This window comes from Equus caballus, chromosome 21 (assembly GCF_041296265.1).
Source record: "Equus caballus isolate H_3958 breed thoroughbred chromosome 21, TB-T2T, whole genome shotgun sequence".
NCBI lineage: Eukaryota > Metazoa > Chordata > Mammalia > Perissodactyla > Equidae > Equus > Equus caballus.
Window position 1 is genome coordinate 36,616,403 of NC_091704.1, and position 24,293 is coordinate 36,640,695.

The 24,293-nt window shown below is 36.4% G+C and overlaps 1 protein-coding gene across 1 annotated transcript in view; it reads left to right on the plus strand.

Annotated features, from left to right (window-relative positions):
* The window catches only part of HCN1 (hyperpolarization activated cyclic nucleotide gated potassium channel 1), a 368,187-nt gene extending 353,266 nt beyond the window's left edge, over positions 1–14,921 (plus strand). Inside the window, exons 7-8 of the mRNA XM_023625674.2 lie at positions 10,443–10,607; positions 13,781–14,921. Coding sequence (XP_023481442.1) covers positions 10,443–10,607; positions 13,781–14,658 — 1,043 coding nt within the window. The 3' untranslated portion in view covers positions 14,659–14,921. The remainder of the gene's footprint in view (positions 1–10,442; positions 10,608–13,780) is intronic.
* Positions 14,922–24,293: the final 9,372 nt, after the last annotated feature.

Sequence of the window (24,293 nt, forward strand, 5' to 3'; positions counted from 1 at the left end):
TTTCTGTGGCTTTTGTTCCAAACACATAACAGACCCCCTTTAATCTTCTGTGTATCACATGGGCTACTATGGGGCTAGCAGTGATTGTTTCCTATCAACCAATCGATACTCTGAGAATTACTGAGATAGTCTATCAAGTATTTTAACTTGCCAAAGACAAGTAGTATAAATATATCGTAGATATCAGTTTATAAATAGTATTGGGTAAAGCTGATTTTATGCAGACATTAGGCAGTTGAAGGAGTCACAATGGAATTTAAAGACAAAGACATCCTAAGGAAGGACAAGGAGTGAGAGGTTAAGGTGTGGAAAGTATAAAGCTTAATTGAAACATGTACATATCCAACACAATGGAACAGTCATCTCATAAACATGTTTATAATCAATAGCAACCACATAAAAGATAAGAGCGATGTAACTTCTCTTGGATAGGGCCAAATAAAGCTCCTCAAAAATTAGGACCACTTGGAATGTTGTGTTCAAATGTGAGCACCTCATTTTGTGAAGAATATTTCCAATTTGGTGTAAGCCATCCTGCTTTTCATTTATTGATTGATTCATTAATTCCTTTTTTCTTGAATCAAGTGATATTATGTGATTAAATCTATGGTAAGCGCTAGAGTTGTAAATGTGACTGTTGTGTTTTTCATTAAGGACCTTATAGTTTAGTATAGAGAAGTATCTTATAAACGAATAAATCCATTGATGTGCCATAGGTGCTAATATGCAAGATGATAAAAGCAGAGTGGAGGCACAAAGATAAATTCTCCCTGGGGTAACTAAGAAAGGATATCCACTGGTCTTACCTAAGACAAGTCTAAAGAATTTGGATGGTTAGTTAGAAGGTGGAGGGTGTGGGAGATGATAGTTATATTTCACAAATTTGGAAGTTGCTTGATATATGAAGCATTACTTTTTCCTTGGTTCTAGCAGGTAGAGTCAAAATCACAAGGAAAAAATACAAAGAGAAGAGAAGGAACATAAGAGAAACAGGAAGGGAACTCATGTTTTAAGAGTGCCCATTCTGTGCTAGGCTTGTAGCAGGCATTTTATAAGCACTATTTTAGTTAATCCTCATGACAGCTTTGCCAATGCATAACTTGTCTCAGGTGCTGCTACTAGGTCAATACTCAGGGCCCCACGTGCTCTAACCCTAATCATATTTTAAGAGAGAAGAATTGACCAAACATACAGGGATAGCTAAGATTTGTTTGACAAGGCAGTAACTTTAGATGATCTAAATAATCATAAATAACAGCATGAGCACTAGTAGAGGACGCTAATAATTAATAATTGTGCAATAAATAATAATTGTGCAAGTATGACCGTGTCTATGGGAATTGAAATGATCAGTCATATCTTTAGAAAAAAAGAAAAATTGGGAATTCTGTTTATTAGAATATTTATCATGATATATAATCTATCTCTCTATGCATAATTATTCTTTTATATCTGTTTTGGAAATAGGTTACATCCAATCACTCAGAAAATTATAAAAAATGTGAAACATTTCAAAATACATCCAATAATGCAAAATTTGCATCTATTTAATGTTTTATCCTACTCTAAATGTCTTTAGATCCTTATTCAAATTCATTTGACACCTAAAGTGCTTCTACCAGCCAAATTAGATATGCAAATAGATTTAAGCCAGATGTTACCATCTCTTATGCCACACGAGATGGCATTTTACTAGTTCATGTATAGAAAGATTACAAATACAGATATAAAAAGAAAACCAAAAAGAGCTGTTTCCTCTTGCACTTTATTATGAGGCACTCGATTAGAAACCTAAGTAATTTCTAGGAAATTAATATTTTGATGCACAACAGAGAATTACTCTTATGTCATGATATCAGGTACTAGAAAGGGAAGTAGCTTTTGCTTAGTTTACTATGAGCAGCTGAGTACAAATTTTCCTATAAATTCTAGAAACCAGGTTAAACACATTACCTTACAAATTTCTATCGTAAGTTCATGATTAAACTCTGTGTGATGGCAATGTCAAGCTCTGTTTTAGAGGTCTGAGAAATATTTCTGAGTTGCAAAATTCTTGAAGCTGTTTGCTCTACATTATATATAAAATGACTGTTTATGTAGGTAACAGTAATGTCAGGTGAACTGAAATGTTTAAAATCAAGCTTAACTATTGTCAGCAAAAATAGCATGGAGTAGTTGATATATCTCATACCCAAAGGATTATTGAAAGTATATATATATATATAATATATATATATGTATATATAGTGTGGTAGGCTGAATTTAATCTTCTAGGACATACTTCTTATCATGTCGAAATTAGAAACAGAGATTTCCAATGTGCTGGTGATGGGGAGCATTACTGCCATTTTCTCTCTCAGGTAAATGAAATAACTTGCCCTGTAAAGAAAATAACTCATCTTGTAAAGAAAAACAGGAGAATCATACAGAATTAAAATTACTATGCCGAGTCCTCATTACTTATATGCTTGGTTATAATTTGGAAATTTGTGTCCAGATAAAGGGACCTATTTCCAAGTAAATTTGTACTGTTTCTGAAAGCAGGGATTGTACCACTAGGAAATTCCTGGTTGAGTTCTCAGAGAGTAAACTAACAAGAAAAATAGAAGAAAGATTGAAAGAACCAACAGGGTCTAGAAAATGTGCCAGAAGAGTCTCAAAAAAGTTTATATCTGTAAGCTGCACTCAGCTTGTTCTTTGGGAGTTTAATTTTTTTCATTTTGTATTCTATTTTATTTTCCTTGTGAAGTCAATATGTGCACCCAAAGACAAATTAATTTTCTATCTGGTGAGCAATGATATATCTACATTGAGGAAAACACGAACAGACCTTCTAGATACTTTCTTCATTATAGACATTGCACAAAAACCTCAAAGTTATGTTGTGTTGCATAAAGAAGATACCTAAAGCACGTGGCAAGTTCTATTACAAAGGAAAGATACTTAGCAGGGGAACCAATATTATGTCATCTAAAACTTAAGAAAAGAACTTAGTGTGGGCATTGGGCTTGTCTACTATCATTGATGTATTCATAAGCATTTTAAAATAATTTTCTCTGGGCTCAAAACTCAAGGTAGTAGGCAGTGTGATGGATACAATAATGTTACTGTATGGTTGCTGTCTTAAAATGTCTTAAACCAGCTAGAGAGATAAAGTCAACATTTAGGAAACAATTAGAAAATCCAGTACAAGAAACTAAAAATAGTGATAAACCGGTATATATATATATATATATATATATATATAGACACCACTGAAGATCTAGTGGTTTGAGATTGGGAGCTCTCACCACCTCTGCCTGGGGTTCGTTTCCCTTTCAAGGAACCACACTAGCTGTCTGTCAGTTGTCATACTGTGGCGGCTGTGTGCTGCTGTGATGCTGAAAGCTCTGCCACTGGTATTTCAAATACCAGCAGAGTCACCCATGATGGACAGGTTTCAGTGGAGCTTCCAGACTAGGAAGAAGGACCTGGCCACCCACTTCCAAAAGAATTGGCCATGAAAACCCTATGAATATCAGCAGACCATTGTCTGATACAGTGCTGGAAGGTGAGAGGACGGCACAAAAAGACCAGGCAGGGTTCCACTTTGCTATACACAGGGTTGCTAGGAGTTGGAATCAACTAGATGGCCCTAACAGCAAAATATGTACATAATTTCTAAGGAAGCTAAAGGATAGTATGAGATACAGACGACTAAATTGATTTTTTTCTCTTTGTCCTTTACCCAAACACACACACACACACGCACACAGAATAAATACACAAAAACTCACTCAGTAACACCTAGCAGGACTCTCTTCACTCAATAAGTAGATCTCCAAACTAACTTAATATCAAGAGAAAATTAGCTCTCAGAGAAACACCTGCTCCATTCATATTGAATCTGGGAATTCAGTTCATGAAATCTAAGATTCCTTTTACCTTTTTCAGTTGCTAAGTATGTGGCATTTCTTAATCCTGTTTTTCAGGGTGGAAACAAAGAGTATGGAGGCTTTAAAAGAAGAAGGGACTATTTCAATTGTTTTTTTCACTGACCAGTGCCTATTTCTACTCTCATGAATATACCTTCATTTGTTCTGTTTCTCACTAAGAAATTATTGAGGAGACACCAAGAGATAATGGCTGAAGAGTTGTGCTGATAATGAACACCGCCCTAAAATTTTTATAACTTCTGAAAGGACTTTGTTAGTCTAAGTCTATATTTAGTCCTTGGTTTTTCCATAGGTGATTAAAACTTATTTTGTAGAACATGTTGCTATTTGGTTCGAGGATTCAATTCAGCAAACACTAAGCACCTACTAGATGCTGTGGAGGCACTAGAAATATGAAGATCAATGAGACTGCAGAGATGAAAAATAACTGAAGTCTGAAGTTAAATGTTAGGATTAAATGTTAGGAAAGCTCTAGAGATACAACTGAATTTTACAGATGAATGAATGAACATCCAGAGAATTTAAGTATTTGTTCAAATAACCACAGCCAAGAGTAGTCAGTCTGATACTATAACACAGGACTGCAAACCCCCAGGCCCATACTCTTTATACTACACCAAAAAGGATCCCTAAAATAACCCATGAAACTGGGTGTACAGTGCTGAATCAGCAGGCAACCGTCACTGCTGCAGAAAATCACCAAGATAGCACTCTACTTCGTTAGTTGGCAAGAAACTGACCAGACTGAAATATCAGTTTTGATTCCAACAATCACAAAAGGTAAATAATTACATAACTACATTATATTTTTTAACAAAATTTAATGAAGGAGTAAGATTTGTTGGACAATAAGATTTCTGAAGTTTTACTGAAGTGGCAATGTGGGAAAATTTGGGGGTAAGATTTCATAACACAAGTCCTTACTTTTTTATATAGGCCTGAAATATTATTTTAAAAGCATCCTGTAGAAAAATTTCTTTTCTTACCAATGGCAATATTTAATTGATTCATCAGTTAGCAGTGGAGACCTGTACCATGTTGCATATGCACATCTCCTCTGTTTGGCCACATATGTTGCATATCCATTAGATGAAGACACCCAGATGATAGAGGACAGAAAATCATTTACAGAGAATTATGTAGAGAAAATATGGATAAACATATCTATACTGTAATAAATCTGTTTTTGCCATGTCTCTAAAATGACTATAAGTATTGAGAGTAGTTATATTTTTCTAATTTTTAAATTTATTTTTTAAAATACGAAAGTAATATCTATTGCATACTCATTGTAAAAAGTGTCCAAATAATTTTTAAGCATATGGAAAAGAAAAATCCATTACTTATTTATGATGATCCTCAACACCTGTCTATCCCCTCCCTTTTCAGAGACGAAATTAAAAGTAGTAAAGGAATAAAATATAAACCCAGACCACAAAGAGATCTGATGCCTGAGTATATCTTTGGGAACAATCAGGAGATGAGAGATTGGAACACATTTCTGGAAGACAAAAAGTAGATATAAAAGTGGAATGTCAGCAATTTTGCTTCCCTAGCCACCAGCCATTGCCCTTCCTTCCTTATTAACAGAATTTGGATCTTGTGTGGCCAGCAACATACACAATTCCAGTGACTAAACTATTATTTACCCAATTCAGTCACTGATAGTAGTTACTTTACTCCAGTTTACTAAATATCTTGTTTTGAATCCTCTCTTGTAGCTAAACGTGGCCCTGTGACCCAGTTCTTATAAAGAAGCTGGTAGAGAAAGGAAGTTAGGGACCTTCGCTGCAAGATTTGCCTTCACAGTAAAAACAAAGAAATGTAGGAAGTCTTTCCCTCTCTTTGGATGCTGTTGTGAGAGGGTATAAATGCTTGTAGTTACCGTCAACTTGTGACCGTAAGAGGGAGGTCCAGAAAAATAAAGTCATGCTTGCACAGTGCCCTGGCATCATTGAGGTGCTAAATCAACACAGCTCCTGCCTACCCCCAGATTTTTGCTTTGTAATATGATTAAATTATTTTATTGGATACACCAATGTTATTCAGGTATTCTGTAACACAGTTAAGAAAACTTTTGGAAGTGAAGGGTATAGTGATGGTTTCACGGGTGCATGTATATGTCCAAACATCAAATTGTATACATTAAATATATGCATTTTTTTCTATGTCAGTCATACTTCAATAGAGCTGTTATTTTTTTAAGAGCTGGAGGGACGTAAATTGTATTTCAGGGTTCATGAAGGACAAGAGGAATGATGTTATGGACTGAATGTGTGTGTCCCCCCAAAATTTAGTGTGTTGAATCCCTAACCCCCAAATGCGATGGTCTTTGGAAATGGAGCCTTTGGGAAGTAATTAGTGTTAGATGATGTCATGAGAGAGGGGGCTTCATCATGGGATTAGTGACTAAATAAGAAAAGGAAGAGATGGGAGCCCTCCCTGTCTCTCTTTGTCCTGTGAGGACGCAGTGAGAAGGCAGCCATCTCAAGCCAGGAAGAGAGCTCTCACCAGAACCACACCACACTCACCCTGATTTTGGACCTCCAGCCTTTAGAACCGTGAGAAAATAAGTTTCTGTTGTCTACGCCAAAGTTTTTTCTAATTTAAGCTGGTGGTTACTGATGAAACTTAAAGGGAAGGTAGAGAGAACTTGGAATATAGATACAAAGGAGAGAGCAGATCTCCTGGCAGAACCCTAGAGAAGCTGCTAGCTAAGAGACAATGTGACTGTAGAGGGCAAATGAAAAATGAGAGGAAACAGTGACTCACTGAAATGGACTCTCTGTCCCTCCCTCCACATTGCAGAACAGCCTCTAGCCAGGCATTTATTCTCCTGAGGGTGGGGGCAAAGCCACAGGTCTTCCTTAAAGCAGTTGAACAAAGCAGAGAACTAGAACAGTTAAAAGAGCTGTTGGTAACCCTGGAGTAAGGCCCTCCTTATCCTGGCATTTAGGGAAATATGAGGACAAACTTCCCACCTATTCACCCTAAATCGATACTCCAAATCAACAAATTCTGCCACATAACTGGAGTTTTCATCCTTAAATGTGAATAGACATCAATGGATTACCTGAAGAAAGTGTTCAGCTATAAGGGAAAGATCTAGACACAGAGACAGAAACCATTATTCCGGAGTAAAGAGAAAGAATTCAGAAAGTAGAAGAGAAATTAAAATGTGAAATATAATACAAATAAAATATCAAAACCTAAGCCTTTTTTCTTTTCACTTTTACAGTTTTATTGCAATATATTTTACACATATAATTCACATGTAAAGTGTACAATTCAATTTTTTTTAGTAAATTTACCAAATTATGAAGCCATTACCATACATCAGGTTTAGAACATTTTCCTCACTCCAGTAAGATTCCTTGTGCCCATTTATTGTTAATCTCCCTTCCCACCTGCTGCCCCAAGCAACAACTCATCTGTTAATTGTCTCCATAGATTTGCCTTTTCTGGATATTTCATATAAATGGAATCAGATAATATGTGGACTCTCATGTCTTGCTTCTGTTACTCATATTTATGAAGCATGCTGAGGATCATCCGTATGGTGGCATATATCCATCATTCAATACGGGAACTCTTAACACCTATGGGGAGACAGAGGATATTATATCCACAACAAAAGAGAAAGATATAATGAGAAACCAACAAACATATGAAAATGGAAAGCATTTGGAAATTAAAAATATAAGGCCAAAATAAAAATATAATAAAAATAATGGAAGGTAAATTTGAGGAAATCTCCTGCAATAGTAATCACTAATTATTTTGATGATTTTTGGTGAGGAAGTTTGGCCCTGAGCTAACATCTGTTGCCAATCTTCATTTTATTTTCTTTCTCCCCAAAGCCCCAGTACATAGTTGGGTATCCTAGTTGTAAGTCATTCTAGTTCTTCTATGTGGGATGCTGCCACAGCATGGCTTGATGGGCGACATGTAGGTCCACACCCATGATCCAAACCGGCGAACCCCAGGCCACCGAAGCAGAGTGCACCAACTTAACCACTCAGCCACAGGCCAGCCTGAGTAATCACTGTTAATTGGTTTGTTTATATTCTTTCATATCTTCATTTTTTTTCTATTCTTTGCACTTAAGTATTAATTGTTAAATAATTCTTTTAAAATAAAAATTACACATGTCCAGAAATAAAAATGATTTATATAAAGGAAAGTTGAAAAAAGAAAAGTATGTATGCAGTATATCTACATAAAGGAATATTTTCCATCCAGAGCAGGGCATGTTGGTAGATTTTATTCTCATCTTACTTATGTTATATGAGATCATTTTTATCATACTAGCTACATGGATCTCTCAGGCATCCTGTTCTGCTGTGTAGAGAATCTTCTATTTGTCAATGGATGTCCGATTGGTTATAACTCAGAGGAGAAAGACAAAGGGAACAACTTACTCTGCCATGATGCTGATGTCACTCCTCTGTCATACTATAATCACAACCTTGTACCCTGCTTTTCTCCCTTAAGCTTTTGTGACTGTTTTACTGTTATCACATAGACTTTAAAAGCTTCACTTTTAAAAACTGCCACATAATTGATTATGAATTTTGACACTAAACGTTTAAAGTATTCCCATATTTTTCAATGCGTAATTAAATACATAACATATATTACTGTGTAAACACCATTGTCCCAATTATAGACTATTTCCTTAGGTTAGATTGCCAAGTGAAATTCCTGGGTTGAAGATATGGATACTTTTTAAGACCTTTGTTACATATTATTGGGTTACTATCCATGAGGTTCATAACCATTCTATATGACAACTTGGAATGCACAGAATTGAAACCAACACTTAGCAGTAAACATTTCTCATCAGCTTGTTTGTCATAATGTGGCCGTTGTTAATTCTATCATATGGCATTAGTACTTTAGTGACACAGGAATTTAATTTGGGGGTAGTGTTGAAAATACTTGCTTTAATTACATTGTTTAGATTAGAGTAGCCAGCAGATTCCATAATATGATAATAGGCTTTATGCTTAAATATTGATCTATATAAATTCATCTTCCTACGCACACCAAATGCACACAAACGCACCAACACGCGCACAAACGTGCACACTCCACAGTAGTATTGATTAAATTTGCAACATGTTTACCAGCATGAACAATATCAACATAATTTGTGGCTCAGGTGGCGTTTTCTAAAACCCTCTGTGTCTTCCCAGATTGGTTCAGATGCGCTTCTGTAGAGCTCCCTGAGTGCCCGCATCTGTCTTATTGTTCTTACCAGATTGTATTTAAATTAATTCCTAATTAAAATAAATTATTTTTCTTTTCACCTTCAGCATATAAGTTACATAAAAGCAGATATTACGTGTGATTTGTATTTCCAGCCCTAACATCAAGTGTGTGGTAGTGCCTACCACGTAACTTACTCATGATGTTTATCAACATGAACTGAACTGTACATAAGGTCCGAGGAGAGTGAATTTAGACCCCTTTCAATAATTATTTTTTTATATTTCCTTCTGTTAAGAGGCTGAATGTTTGAGAAATACTTCTGCCATTCGTTTTTTTTTTTTAAAGATTTTTTTTTTTCCTTTTTCTCCCCAAAGCCCCCCGGTACATAGTTGTGTATTCTTCGTTGTAGATCCTTCTAGTTGTGGCATGTGGGACGCTGCCTCAGCGTGGTCTGATGAACAGTGCCATGTCCGCGCCCAGGATTCCAGCTAACGAAACACTGGGCCGCCTGCAGCAGAGCACGCGAACTTAACCACTCGGCCACGGGGCCAGCCCCCTTGCCATTCGTTTTTACAAACTGATTATTTTGAAGCTAATTTTTTTAATTATTTCTATTTTTTTAAAAAACAATCAAAGTCTAGAGGAGTTTAATAAATAAATTTTGGAAAATTATCACTTTTATTATTTATTTCGCTAGGAAATAAGGAAATCGAAATTTGCAAATTTTTGCTTACCATATATTGGGAATCTAAATTTCCACAAAGGATTCTCCTTAGAAGTTATTTAAATAGAAAGCCCCTCTGTGCATTTTGAAGATAATTTTTTTGTATTGATCTTATTGGGAATATATGAACTACATAAGGCATGCATTCATTTGAACCTCTTATCCAGTTTTGCTTGACCATAGGAGTTTCTAAGCCAACGTTTGGGCTCACTTTGGTTCCTGTCTCTATACCATTTGCTTTCTGCCTTCCAGAATTCATAAAAACTTCCATCTGAGCATAGCCCCTTCCTGTTTTCTACTCCACTGTGGATTTATTATTTCCCATTTCTGCATCTTTTTTGTTATTTCAGGGGGCTTAGAGGGGGGCCAGAGGAGAAATAAATCTGTTTCAGCCTTCCCTTTGAACCAAAAGACTCACTGTTTAAAAAAAATGAAATTTAAGATTGAGTATTGGCAATGGAAACTCTTAATTGTCAGAAGGAACCATGAAACTTTATTCCAACTGTAGGAGGCATTAATGGCCTTTAAAGGAAAATTACCAAACAAATCTTTCTTTCTTGTTTTTATAGAGATTTGCCTGCTGACGAAGGGACGTCGCACTGCCAGTGTTCGAGCTGATACATATTGTCGTCTTTATTCATTGTCTGTGGACAATTTCAATGAGGTCCTGGAGGAATATCCAATGATGAGAAGAGCCTTTGAGACAGTTGCCATTGACCGACTGGATCGCATAGGTACTCTCTTTAATTTTCTATCTCTTTCGTGCACAATTTAGTTTTAATTAAGTGGACTGATAAATGTTTGCAATCATGAGTCCGAAATCTTAGTTCATGGATTGCTTGTTAACTAGCACAGTAAAAACAATTAGCTGTAGCCATAATTCTAGAACGATCTGAGGTTCTGTCCAGCTTTCTCTTCTAAGTATTCTAGGTTTATTTATTCATCTCTATTTTTACTAGCTATGCAATCTGATTTCCCCAGTGATGCCAAAACAATTTGAATCTTCAGGTAAAAAATCATAATAAAATTCTAGATAGCATTAAAATAGAGCTAAAGATACAATAGTATGAGTCTACATTACAAACCAAATTTTATCACAAGTTTTTTTTTAATTTTTAAATTTCAACTTTACATTTTATTCTTATAAGTATTGAAAACTTGTGCATTTTAATTGCCTCAGTAGAAACTTCTTGAAATGTTTGTAATACAGACTCAAGCAGAAAAAGCCTGATAGAAGTGCCCTCCATAGATGCTTTACTTTGAAAACATCAATTATTTTAAAGTCTTCTCTGCTCTAAAAAATATATAAAGTAGACCTTGTCAGCCATTAGTTTAAAGATTTGAATAATTGCCATAGTAAAGTTAGATCAGATTGGCTTGCTGTTAACCTCTCAAGATATGCTGGAACGTTCTGATGTCAGAAGGTGCTATGCATTCCTTTTCCACACCCAGATCCTCCTCTCCCACCCTCCTGTTCTCTGCCCCTTTCCTGGCTTAACTCTGCTAACCTTCAGATCTCAGTTTAGACATCACTTCCTTGTAGAAATCTTCTATGCTTTCTCACTCCCCTAATAGGCTGAGTACCTGGACACGTTCCCCCACCCCTGGGAAGTTCCTCCATCATAGCACTGCTTTCCTTATTGTAATTGCTCCAGAGATGCTAAGCTTTGTGAATGGAGGGATCATGTCTACTTCGCTATTACATCCACAGTACCTAGTACACAATGAGTGCTGTTGAAGACAGGTAGGGAGGGTGAAAGAATTGATGAACTCAAAAGAGGAGGGATTGGGATCACTTGATTGTAAACAAAGAAGTACTTCATCGGCTTCATTCTTACGGTTCTGTCAGCTTTTCTTCTGCACTTCACGTCTTTCTTTCCCTCTTATATTCATAGGACGGCAGACTGCACAAGGATCTGAAATTAGGTTAGGAGAAGGAAAGATAGTATTTGGACATTCCCATTAGACATAACACGTATTAGAAATTCATATTGACAGCTTAGAGATTTAACAGGACATAGTGTCCAGGGAGACAATGCCCATAAAAAAGTGAGACTCCTGAAAGCATTCTTACTTCATTTGAAAATTACTTCCCTGTTTGTGATGTGTGAGTGTTCATTGTAGAGCTGGAGACTAATTTCTGAGCATATGAGTTTTTTCCTAAGAAAGCTAGACATCTTTAGAGAAAGCATTAATATCAAGATATTTCGATAGAGAATTTCTGTTAATCTGATACAGCTTCACTCACATCTAACTTATTGCAGTCACTTTTTTATAAGAAAGTTTGCATGAAATGGTTTGTAATCAATAATATAGGCAATAAAATTGCTAGTAAGAAGCAAGCATTTGCATTCTTAATCCTTATAAAATTCTAACAGTGCATTAAAAGATAGTAATTTTCACAAGGTGACAGATACTTAGATTATGAAATGTTGACTGTTCACATGATCACAAAGAAATATTATCCTTCTCAGATTTTTGCCCACTGCTTATAAATGTGTACTAGAGTTGATTAAGGGAATATGCTAAATAAGCGTTTACATTTATTACTTACATTGAAATTTTTTTCCTTTGGGAAATTAGGACAATTCTGTAAGGAGAGACAAGTAACTATTTATTTTGGTGGTCATTTAAAATGACCGCTTTTCCCAGTAGTCAAGTAAATTATAACATATATTTCCATTCAAAAATATGCCTTGTTACTTTAGATGTGATGCTTTTTTTAGTGATATGGGAAATCAATTCACTTTTCAGTTTCCATGTGCAGCTGGGTGTTATTTGATCAATAATGTCATAAAAAGTCACTGATTTCCCCCTCTTTCATCAATATACTATCAATTATAATTGTTTGTCTGCCAGAGAATGTCTACTTATTGCAAACCACTCCACAGACAGTGGCAGGAAGGAGAGGTAATGCTCACTGAGGTTCTAGAGTGCGCTGAGAGCGTGCCATACACCGTGCCCTGTGATCCTCACAACAACCTTCCAGAGGAGGAAAGATTATGAAGTGGTTCTCAATCTGGCTGCATATAAGAATCCCCTGGGGAAATTTGCTTGTAAGGTATCGAAGTCTGGACCCCATGTCTGGTTATTCTGACTTAATTGGTAGGGTGCAGATGGAAGTCAGTATTTTTTAAAGCTCCAAGGATGAGAAAAATATGCAGGTAGGGTAGCGAATCGCTGGTGAAGGGCACTGGTCTCCCACTTGCAGGTACGAACCACCTGGGATCCGAGGAAGATGATGCAGCATTTGGTTCAGCAAGTGGCAGAGGCCCAGGAGACTGCATTTCTAGCAAGCACTCACACAATACAGACACGGCTGGCTCCTTATCCATAGTAAATCTGTCATCAGATTTATTGTTTTCCTGGCTCAGTCCTGTTACTTATTAACCATGTTTTCTTGGGCATTGTTCTTAACCTTCCTATGTCCTAGTCTCCTTTGGGTAAAACGGGATTGTGAACACACCTACCTCAAAAAGTTGAGCATTGAATAAAATAGATCTACCTAAAGGCTTTTGCAGGGTGCCAGTCCCATAGTAAGTGTTCCATTGTTCTTTCTTGAGAAAGAAGCTTTAAACTTATATCTCGATTCCAGGCCCATCCAGATCCGAATGCCCTTACCTCTCCCACTCTTCAAGGTAGTCTTCATGTCAAATATCTCCATTTCTTCTGTGAGATGGCTTTTGCCATATTACAGACTTTTCCACTTGGCTTGCATAGAAGGTAAGATTTGCCAGAAAGACATAGGAACGTGAAGGGCAGGTGTCTAAAGGTGGGTACTGGACTTGACTTTTAAGCCTCTTCTATGGAACGCTGACATCCTTCTGTTTTCAGGAGCCGCTCTCACTTGGAGTTGTCATCAGTCATTTGTCAGCTTTCTAAGCGCCTATCTTTCTTTTGCTGACAGGAAAGAAAAATTCAATTCTTCTGCAAAAGTTCCAGAAGGATCTAAACACTGGTGTTTTCAACAATCAGGAGAACGAGATCCTGAAGCAGATTGTGAAACACGACCGGGAGATGGTACAGGCAATCGCTCCCATCAATTATCCTCAAATGACAGCCCTGAATTCTACATCTTCAACTACTACCCCGACCTCTCGCATGAGGACACAATCTCCGCCGGTGTACTCAGCGACCAGTCTGTCTCATAGCAACCTGCATTCCCCCAGTCCCAGCACACAGACCCCCCAGTCCTCAGCCATCCTCTCACCTTGCTCCTACACCACTGTGGTCTGCAGCCCTCCTGTACAGAGCCCACTGGCCACTCGAACTTTCCACTATGCCTCCCCCACTGCTTCCCAGTTGTCACTCATGCAGCAACAGCAGCAGTTACAGCAGTCCCAGCCACCACAGCCCCAGCAGCAGCCCCAACAGCCACAGACACCCAGCAGCTCCACGCCGAAAAACGACGTGCACAAGAGCACTCAGGCGCTTCACAACACCAGCCTGACCCGAGACGTCAGGCCCCTCTCTGCCTCGCAACCCTCGCTGCCCCATGAGGTTTCCACCCTGATATCCAGACCTCATCCCACTGTGGGTGAGTCCCTGGCCTCCATCCCTCAGCCTGTGACAGCTGTCCACGGCACAGGCCTTCAGGCCGGGGGCAGGGGCACTGTGCCCCAGCGAGTCACGCTGTTCCGACAGATGTCGTCAGGAGCCATTCCCCCAAACCGAGGAGTCCCTCCAGCACCCCCTCCACCAGCAGCTGCTCTTCCGAGAGAGTCTTCCTCAGTCTTAAGTACAGACCCAGATGCAGAAAAGCCACGATTTGCTTCAAATTTATGATCCCTGCTGATTGTCAAAGCAGAAAGAAATACTCTAATAAACTGAGTTTTCTCAGATCTTATTTTATTCTATCTCCTTATAGATCCCTATAGCCTATGAAGAGATATTTTAGACAGCTCTGGCCTACACGCAAAATGTAAAATATATGTATACATATACTATTAAATATATATCTAAAATCCCAAGAGAAGTTCAAAAGACTTGTTTAGCATTCAGTGTTATATGTTTTCCTTTCTTTAAATCATTAAAGAATTTAAAATGTTGTTGTAAGATTATTTATTTTTAACCTACTTTTACTTAATTCCTTTGATATATGTATTTCTCTATTTTATGAGGAGTTCTTGGATTCAGTGGAAACAAAACTCTGATTTTAAAAAGGCAACTCAAGTGAGCTACTGAAGAGCACCAATCAAAACTTCTTTTGTTAGCTGTGTCTCTGCATCTAAATTCTTAATTATGGAGGATTAAATAGCAAGTCCCATTTTATAGATCTAAATTGTATTTTGGTGCTTTCAATTTTGAATTAGGTTAAAGATCACACTGTAAGCTTGGCCACGGTAGGAGACTAGCATTGCCACTATTATGAATCTCTCTAACCTCAGACCTGTGCTTTGATCTTTCAGAAAGCTGATGGGATATTTCTCTTCATGTGTTCTCGGACTTTTACCAAGACTCAATCAATGTTAGTTGTAAATAACTTTTTCAACCCAAGTAAAAATAGCTATTCTGTGCTGTATGAAGGTAAAAGTCATCGTTTAAGAATTTAGTTTTATTGCTTCACTTCAAAACTTAGAGTTTTAAATTTTACAAAACCTAATTGTGACAATTATTCAACTGTAATGCAATGGCTTGAAACCTACAATATTATTTTAACTTGCAATGTTTTATGCAAAATTGTATGCTCGATTCTACAAATTGCTTGTATTACACCAAAAATCATTACTTTTCTTCCTTCTTCCATAATCAAGCATCTGAAAATAGTCCCTGCATGCTTTTTGAAAAGAAAAAAAATAGGTTCAAAGCAGTCATTGTAGGGAAAGGTTGACAGTATTTCTCGTTTCTAGAAAAGTATAACCATTCATTAATTGCCTATCTTAAAATTCCTGTAAGGCTGACTTGGATCTCTGACTTAAGTCTAGAAGTGAGGTTTTCACTTTCATTTAATATTATTACTATTATTATTATTATTATTATTATTTAAATAGTGATTTGTAAACCACAGCTTGATTTGGAGTTGCCGGTGTGTTCTGTGTCCTCACTGTAGTTGATAGTTTACTGTGGTGTTAATTTAAAAAAATAAATACACTCTAGCATCATGTCTGTTTGGGAACACACACTTTGTTCTACGCATATTGTAACTAAATGGTCAGTAAATCTTAAGGCATGTGGTGACTAACATAGCCCTTAGATAGGAGGTTTGTTAAATGTGCTGAGAAAAGTATAGACATGGTGATGCAAAGCAGGGGTCAAACTGAATGTCTGTGAGCATTGTTGTCTGTCTGTTTCCTTAACTCTTTCCATGATCTGTGAGCATCTGCTTCTTCTCAAAGTCCCTGAGTAATCATTTGTGCCTAATGCGTCCCACGAAGGTGGTGGATGACTGGAACACAATTGGAAGATTCCTAGTAACCGACTTCTGTAAATAACCCAAGTTAAGAGAATGACCTACAGTGGAGGTCTTCATTATCTTTGACACTGGCGATACATTTAAGAAGAACTTAACAAAGACCACACATTAAATGGGGCGGGACCTCCAGACAGACTTGAGGACAGAAAACAAAAACAAAAGCAAAACTCTAAAATGGATCCATGCTGCCTGTTATGCCTTTTACGGATATAATACCTATAATACCAAAATGAGTTGCTATGCTTAATTTCTAACAGATCCCAGCTTGTGTGGAAGTAATCAACAATGCTAGTCAATGTAATGTTATCATTAACATGCTGGTGACATATGATGGCTTGTCAGGAATGGTGTAAGAAAGGGATTGTTCAGTCTACCTAGACCTATGGGAAAGCTGCAAGACCATTTATATATCAGTACAAAACTCCTTTATTTTATTAAAATATTGAGAATTAACTTCAATTTATTAAGATCATGCATCGGTCCTTTAAATTATTAAAGGTTTACATTTGATAGGACTAATGGGTTTGGTAGTGAAATATTTTTATATGTATAAATTTTTGGTTTTTTATTTTGAGCACTATTGGGAAACATAAGCAAAATTGAATCGCATGGTCTTTCAGTGCAACCATAAAATTTTTATTCACTTTGTAATAGAATGGACAAAAAAATCTAAGGTTTATATGTTAAACTAATAAAGTGGTACAGGGTAAATTATATACATATATGTGTATGAATATATATACTTAGGTTAAGAAAAAAATTGACTCACATTCCTGTAATATAAAAGTCCATCGCTTGTTGAAAAGTGACCTCTTTTCTTTGTACATAGTTAAATCCGTAAGTATGGAGTTTTAATCTGTACAGAAAGAAATGTATTATGGAAAAGATTGGTCTCTTTGCTGCTGGGAAAATAGTAGAATAGTTGATTCTTACAACAACTGTATGATCAGGGATGAGTTAGAGTATTTCTTTTGTCTTTGCTCAAAGCCATACATATATAAATATATATAAAGATTATTAATAAATTCGAGAAAAAATAAACTAAAATCATGAATATTTTATTTTATCAATATGCTCTAATCAGACATTTTGTTTCATTAATGAGTACAGATTTGCTTCTATCTTTACATCACAAGATTTCCAAGAGGGTGTATACTTGATAGTTGTTATAAAATTAATTATAGATATTCTATAACTAAAGAAAGGACTTTAAAACGAACATGGATTTTTCCAGCTATTCTTGTGTTATCTCTCTTCTATATAGTACACATTGGGTTTTTTTAATTCGTTGCTCATTATTTCCTTAGCATATGCTTATTGCAAAATTTCAAAACACAAACATTTCTGTGCTATTATTGGATATGGGAATGAGAAATAATTGCCCTATAATTTACGTATACAATCTTAGTTTATGATAGCCTTGGGCTTTGCGAAGGTTTTGAGTAGTCATAGAATCTCCTGATACAAGTGGTATTTTGAATCAGACCTAAAAGCCTGAGCTAGAGTTTATTACAGTGAGTAAGGATTCTTGAGAACTGTAAGGATAAATGGCAGGAGTGGCAGTAGATTCTATTCATCAGATAAATAACCTGTCTCCAGGTCTCAGTGACCTCGGCAGGTGAATGATTCCCTGAGGGATGCTGCTCCACTTAAAGAAGGTGGTGATTTTGCCATTTACAAACTTAAAATGGACAGAACATCTGCAGGACACTACAAATTACACAGGCAGATCATTAGAATAATTCCTAAAGGTCCTGGGTGATTTAAACAATATGAAGTGTTTTTGAATTTTAAGTGTATTATTTCAGATCCTCAATTATTTACACTTCATAGTACAAGCAATCTCTGTTATCTTTCAGATGTATTTTTAAAATCTCCATGCCTTCTTTTTCGACTTAAGTGTTTATATTTGTTAATTTTACTATGCTACTTGGTCTCTATTCACCTCACTTTCATCATTTATAACATTAAGCTGTTATTTCTTTCCCTTATACTTTTTTTTTTTAAGATTGGCACCTGAGCTAACAACGTTACCAAACTTTTTTTTTCCCTACTTTTTCTCCCCAAATCCCCAAGTATATAGTTATATATTTTTTATTTAGTTGTGAGTTGTTCTAGTTGTGGCATGCGGGACACCACCTCAACATGGCTTGATGAGTGGTGCCATGTCCGTGCCCAGGATCTGAACCAGTGAAACCCAGGCCACCGAAGTGGAGCGCAGGAACTTAACCCCTAGGCCATGGGGTTGGCCCCTCCCTTATACTTCTATTCTTCTGAAATACGTGCCCCAAACCCAGGCGTGGTTATTTCTTTCATATGCACTACACCTAGCAAAGTTTTGTTACATGCTTTGTCTACTTGAAAAATTACTTATACTGTAGAATACGAAAGAAATGTTGTCCTTATATGATAATTGGATGCTGAGCAACAGTAGCTATTTTGAGTTCTGAAAAGAATGGTCAAAAACTTAAGCAACTCTGACTGGCTGCATGCCATGAATTGTTAGCTCAGTTCTATAACTTTATTTAATATATTCTTTTTCCAGGAAAATAGCATGGAAAAAGATTTGCTGTTGTATTTGGGGTTAAGTATTCCTGCTACTGGCGCTCAAAAGCAGTTACTTTCTTAAGCAATTTTGATTCTTTCCTTTTTAAAAAATGGCATCTATATTTTATAAACTGACCAACAGTGAAGCCAGTCATGAAGAGAACCCCTGCTTTTAAAAGGGAGCAAAGAAAGTATAAATGACCTAAATTCATCAAGGATGTAGGAGGACCCGTATTCCTCCTCCTCCCGTTTTGGAGTTTTGCATGAAGGCCACATTCCTTCCTTCTCCGAGAGCAATTGACATTTTCATTATTTGTTATTCTGTTCTTCATCATTTCTTTCATAGCTTTACAGTATGAAAATCATCTGTTTCTCTATATAGGGAAAATTTTCATAGCATAGTCACAAATCTGTTGCCAGAAAAAGATAATTTTATCAGAATTGTTTAGAAGAAAATATTAGTAATTGTGTAGTACTTGATTCCTTTTCAGTTTGGCTACTCTCTCAGTGAAATCATTGCTCCCTTTTCCCAAAATTCACACATGTTCTGTCTCTGCTTTGAACAAAGAGGGAGACTGTGTCCCTGAGCAAGGCCAGGACGTGGGTAACGTGAGTGATGCATTTGCCTCACACACAAAATTTGAAGTGTCCAAAAACTCAAGAATCAAGACATAATATTTTAACACAGTAATTAAAAAGTCAAAATTAAGGTAATAATGATGAACCAAATGTCACAATTTTAAATTAAAACAAGATCTGACCCTGTACTGGCATGACCCTGCTTTGGTTCCCTCCCTCTACTCCCAAAGCTGCTTCCTATTGAGACTTTGATGGGCCGAAAGGAGATTTGAAGGGTTTCTGTGATAGAAGCTTTGCCCCGAATTGCCCTGTCGCTCTTTGAGAATTATTTAAGGGTGATATTAAAAGGGCCTATACAAAAGATTCTGGATTTGTTTCCGAAGTCCCTCATGTAGAGAGAAAGAATAATGTGTTAAATGCTGGAGAAAGAGTTAACCTTTACTGACAAAGGAAACACGCTCTTAAAATATGGACATTCAACACAGCTGGTTCGGCTCATCAGCAGTTCAGTGCCTCTGGCCAGCATCATAACATAAAGAAGAGCAGAAACTGAATAGGAAATATGGGTTTTAAACTTTCTAAAGAGCTTTTTTTTAATCAGGCCAATGGTTTTATAGTTTTATACTTTATCTTCTTAATTTTACGGAGCAAAGATTATCAGTTGGGAGGATATGTGTTGAAATGGGTATTTCTCTATTGTGCTTACCATCTCACACAGCCTTGTGGAAATGCTGAATCCTAAAGAAAGTCCCAGGTATGCCGAACAGGGTGATGGGAATGAGAAATTTAAATTCAAATTTCTTTGCTTAAGACAAAGAATATAGGGGCTGGGGCTTCTCAAATCCTTTTGAGAAGGTAAGACAACCTGTACTAAGGCAAAGGAGTGACAAAATAGTTTTGGTTAAAAGAGACTGAGTTCTCCAAATCTTATTGGCGGTATTACAGTCAAAAGATTACAAACATGGATATTCTTTGGAACTATTTCATTTTTAATGTAGGATCAACAGCCATTTATCCCCAAAGGGAAACATCTCTTAATTTTTAAAATTATGATTATTTAAATAATATTTTGAACAGAGGATAATATTTATTTATTCCATTGAACACATCTGAGTAAATCAGTAAATATAATAATTGTTCAAAAGGTAAAGAGTCTTTTATGTTTCATTAGATTTATAAAATTGACTACAAGTAATTCAGAGTTATTCAAACATTTTTTTGAATAATGAAGAAATTTTACAAAAAAAGACCAAAACAGGTTGTTGTTCTACCAGACACATCATAATTTTCCCCAGAGAAAATGCAGATGTGTACAGGCAAGATATTTTCTTGAAAGATTTGTAATTCTTCTTAAATGTGTGAGGGAAAGTCCTCAGAAATGAAAGATTTTTATTTTTTTTTTTGAGGAAGATTAGCCCTGAGCTAACATCCACCACCAATCTTCCTCTTTTTGCTGAGGAAGATTGGCCCTGAGCTAACATTTATGCCCATCCTCTTCTACTTTATATGTGGAACGACTGCCACAGCATGGCTTGATAAGCGGTGCATATGTCCACACCCGCGATCCAAACCGGCGCACCCTGGCCCACCAAAGAGGAGTGCAAGAGCTTAACGACTATGCCATTGGTCAGCCCCAGAAAGATTTATTTTTAAAAGAAGAAAAAACATAATTCAAAGAAGTTTGAAAAATTAAAAGAGAGTTTGCCAAAAATATTCTCATTTGTTTCTTGTAATATATTTGTCCAAGGCCTTAGTTTCTAAGGATTTAAAAATAAAGTTGTTTGCTTAACTCTTCTCTCACATCTATTACCAACCTAAAATACTATAATTCTGTTGAAAAGGTGCAGTTCTGAATTGCTCAAAGTATGATATATTCTGATATCTAACATAACGAAGTACATAATTTGAGATATATTAAATATTATTTAATAAAGGGTTGCATGCACTATATAGCACACATTCTCCATATATCTCCATACCAAGGATCAAAATATGCTAACAGTATTGGCTTGTAAATGAACCTATGGAAAGATCCAAGTGATCATTGTCCTCCTTACTGTAATTATCTTAAATTGCTAAACACGTAGCCCAAAGATGCCATCATGAATCAAGGTAAGTTTAACCTCCCAATTCAGAATAGCCTTTGGGACCAGTAGCAAGTTGAGATGAGTATCCTCAATCGTGGTTTATCTCTACTTGGTAATAGTAAATCCTGTTTTGAGAGTCGGCCAAAACTTATTTGAAGCCCTATTTTGTTAATACAGCAAATGACTTAGTTTAGGATCACTGTTTTTGATCAAAAACAAAATATGATTTCTTTTTATGTGTGGCTCGTAAATTAATTACCTCAGAAGTCCTTCTAGACACGTTTCAAAAGCCTTTAGACATGTATAGCTTCCCAAGTTCCAACTCTCAAGATTCTAAAGATCTGTGATAGTTACTTGTAGAGGTCTAATAACTTTGTAGCTTTATATCTAACCTAAGCTACTTTTATTCTTATAGAAGAACAATGATCAAATCCATCGATTTGGGCTTGTTTTGCATAGTTCTTTTTAAAACGATGATTAATCACATATGACACTCTATATTTTTATGAATAAATGGCATTGACTTTTAATTTCTCCTCATTTGAAACTCTCAGGTAATAACTTCTTAAATTGGTATCTGAAATCAAAGTTTAGTCTTTCTCAAATCAGTTTATTATTAGCTTTCACATGAACCACATAAGAAGAAATCTATTACATGATTTTGTTAATTGTTCCAAGCTATGAATGTTGGCAAGTTTTGAGACTTTAGCCAACTTATTAAAACAATTTCTCAGATAAATCAATCACAAACATACGTCAAAGTTTTAGGTCAAACTTGACAAAAAGTTCAGAGAAAGTACACCAATGCAAAGATTCCTTCTAGGGAGACTATTTTGTAAGAAAAAAAATTGGTTTGACAATCATTTTTTAGAAAAAATTACTGGTTTAAAGATTATTAACCTCTTTATAAATCAGACTGTTAGTTGAGTGAGGAAATATTCCCAGGAGAGATCTTAATTTCTTGAAGGTCTGTCAGAAAATTGCTCAAGCATTTTATCATGTTAACTACTTCCCAAAAGCGCAGTAAAAGATGTCCCAGAAAAAGTGATGGCTGTACGTAGGTTGGGGAAATACCTTTTTCTTCTAAGTTGTGACACGTATTGTATGGTAAGCTTCCCGCACACATTTTTAAGTGACTTTAGTAGTTATATCTACCTGAGGAATTAGTTTGTATCTAGAAAATTTTAAGTGTCTGTGATAGCCCTCCTAAAGTAATTTGGGCCTATTGTCTCAATACAACATATTTCTTGAAAAACATATTTATTTGAGGGCAAAAACAGCCAAGTTTCTTGCAATAAAAGTTATGACATTTCTAAAGGTGCTGTATCCCCCCAAACTATGAAGTATTTGACAGACTTGAAGTCATGCTATATAAGGAGACCATGGCTTTGGAAGCTTTCAAAAGTGGCTTTATCCATTTGTTTTAGATCCGAGGGCAAGAAAAATTAGGGAGCTTGACCACCAGCCAAAAACAAAGACACATCACATCTCAGTTCTTAAGCTTTCCTAACCTAATCTTTTATGCATAAACACAATTCAAGAGTTCCCACCTTACCGGGAATTGTTTTAGGATCCACAGGGGCCACGGGCCCTTGGATTCCCTAGGAATCAGACTTCACTGACAACATACACTGGAAAAGCAATTCAAGCACTGTGCATGAAAAGAGAGAAAATGACACTGAAAGAGATCAAACATAACATAAATCTGAAAAGAGCTTTAAATATTTATTTTGATAGCAAGAAGTGTCACAGTATTAGTTCCAAAGAGCAAAAGGGAATATGACATTGAAGTAGTTATGAAGATTTACTCGTAGACTATGTGACAGAGAATTTGGTTTATTATGGAGAAGCTGATTTTTTGTCATCACTTAGTACCACATTCTCTCTTCTTACTTTCCTTCTGGCATATTTTCATAGATTCTTCAATCTCTTCAAAAATGTGTTTTGTGGGCCTTCTTAGCAATGTATTTAATAATCTCCTTATTTGCTATGACGCATCCGCTCAAATAATCATGTGCTTTTGTTTAAAATGGAGCTAAAAATGCATGCCTAAGGCAAAGATAAGCATTCCAAAGGAAGTCACATAATCTTCATAAATAACAAAATAAAAAATGAGGCAGAACTAGTTAGTTTATAATGGTGATGGGAATGTGAAGGCGAAGGGAGAAGCTGTAGGTTATAGGAACTCAGTTTCAACATATTAGACACACAGGATACACTGGGAAGCAGGGAAATTTTTGGAAAACATCAAGGACTTTTTTATGCCTGTGTTTTTAAGACTAATCTTACTTCCCCTCTGATCTATGAGACGTTGACAGTAGCATCAATATAAATCCAGGGCACTTCACCTCAAGAAGAATGTGACTATTTTGGAGACAGGAGGGAATGGATTAAACTAAGAATGTGAAGGGCCTGGAAATGTGGCCTATTCAGAAACAAGAAACAACCAAAAGGCAGCTTTTCAACCTAGAGAGAAGCAAACCTCCTAGTGGACAAAGAATGGCTCAGCGTTTGGGGACATCTCTAGGTGCACAGGGCAGGACGCATGGAGCGTTCCTGCTATGGCTACAGCACACTCAAGAGAGAAAAGTTGTCAAGATTTTCTAAAACTTAAACACAAATACTAAGTACACTCACACAAAACTACCTACTGTCAAAGATATATGTCTTCTCACATACTTACAGTAACAGAATTCCTTACGTAAAGACTTCCAGTCCAGTGGGTACCAATCGCTAGAGAATGTGGGTTTGTATGGGGAAAATGAGAATTTCTGAAATAACTGTGTGCTAGTATT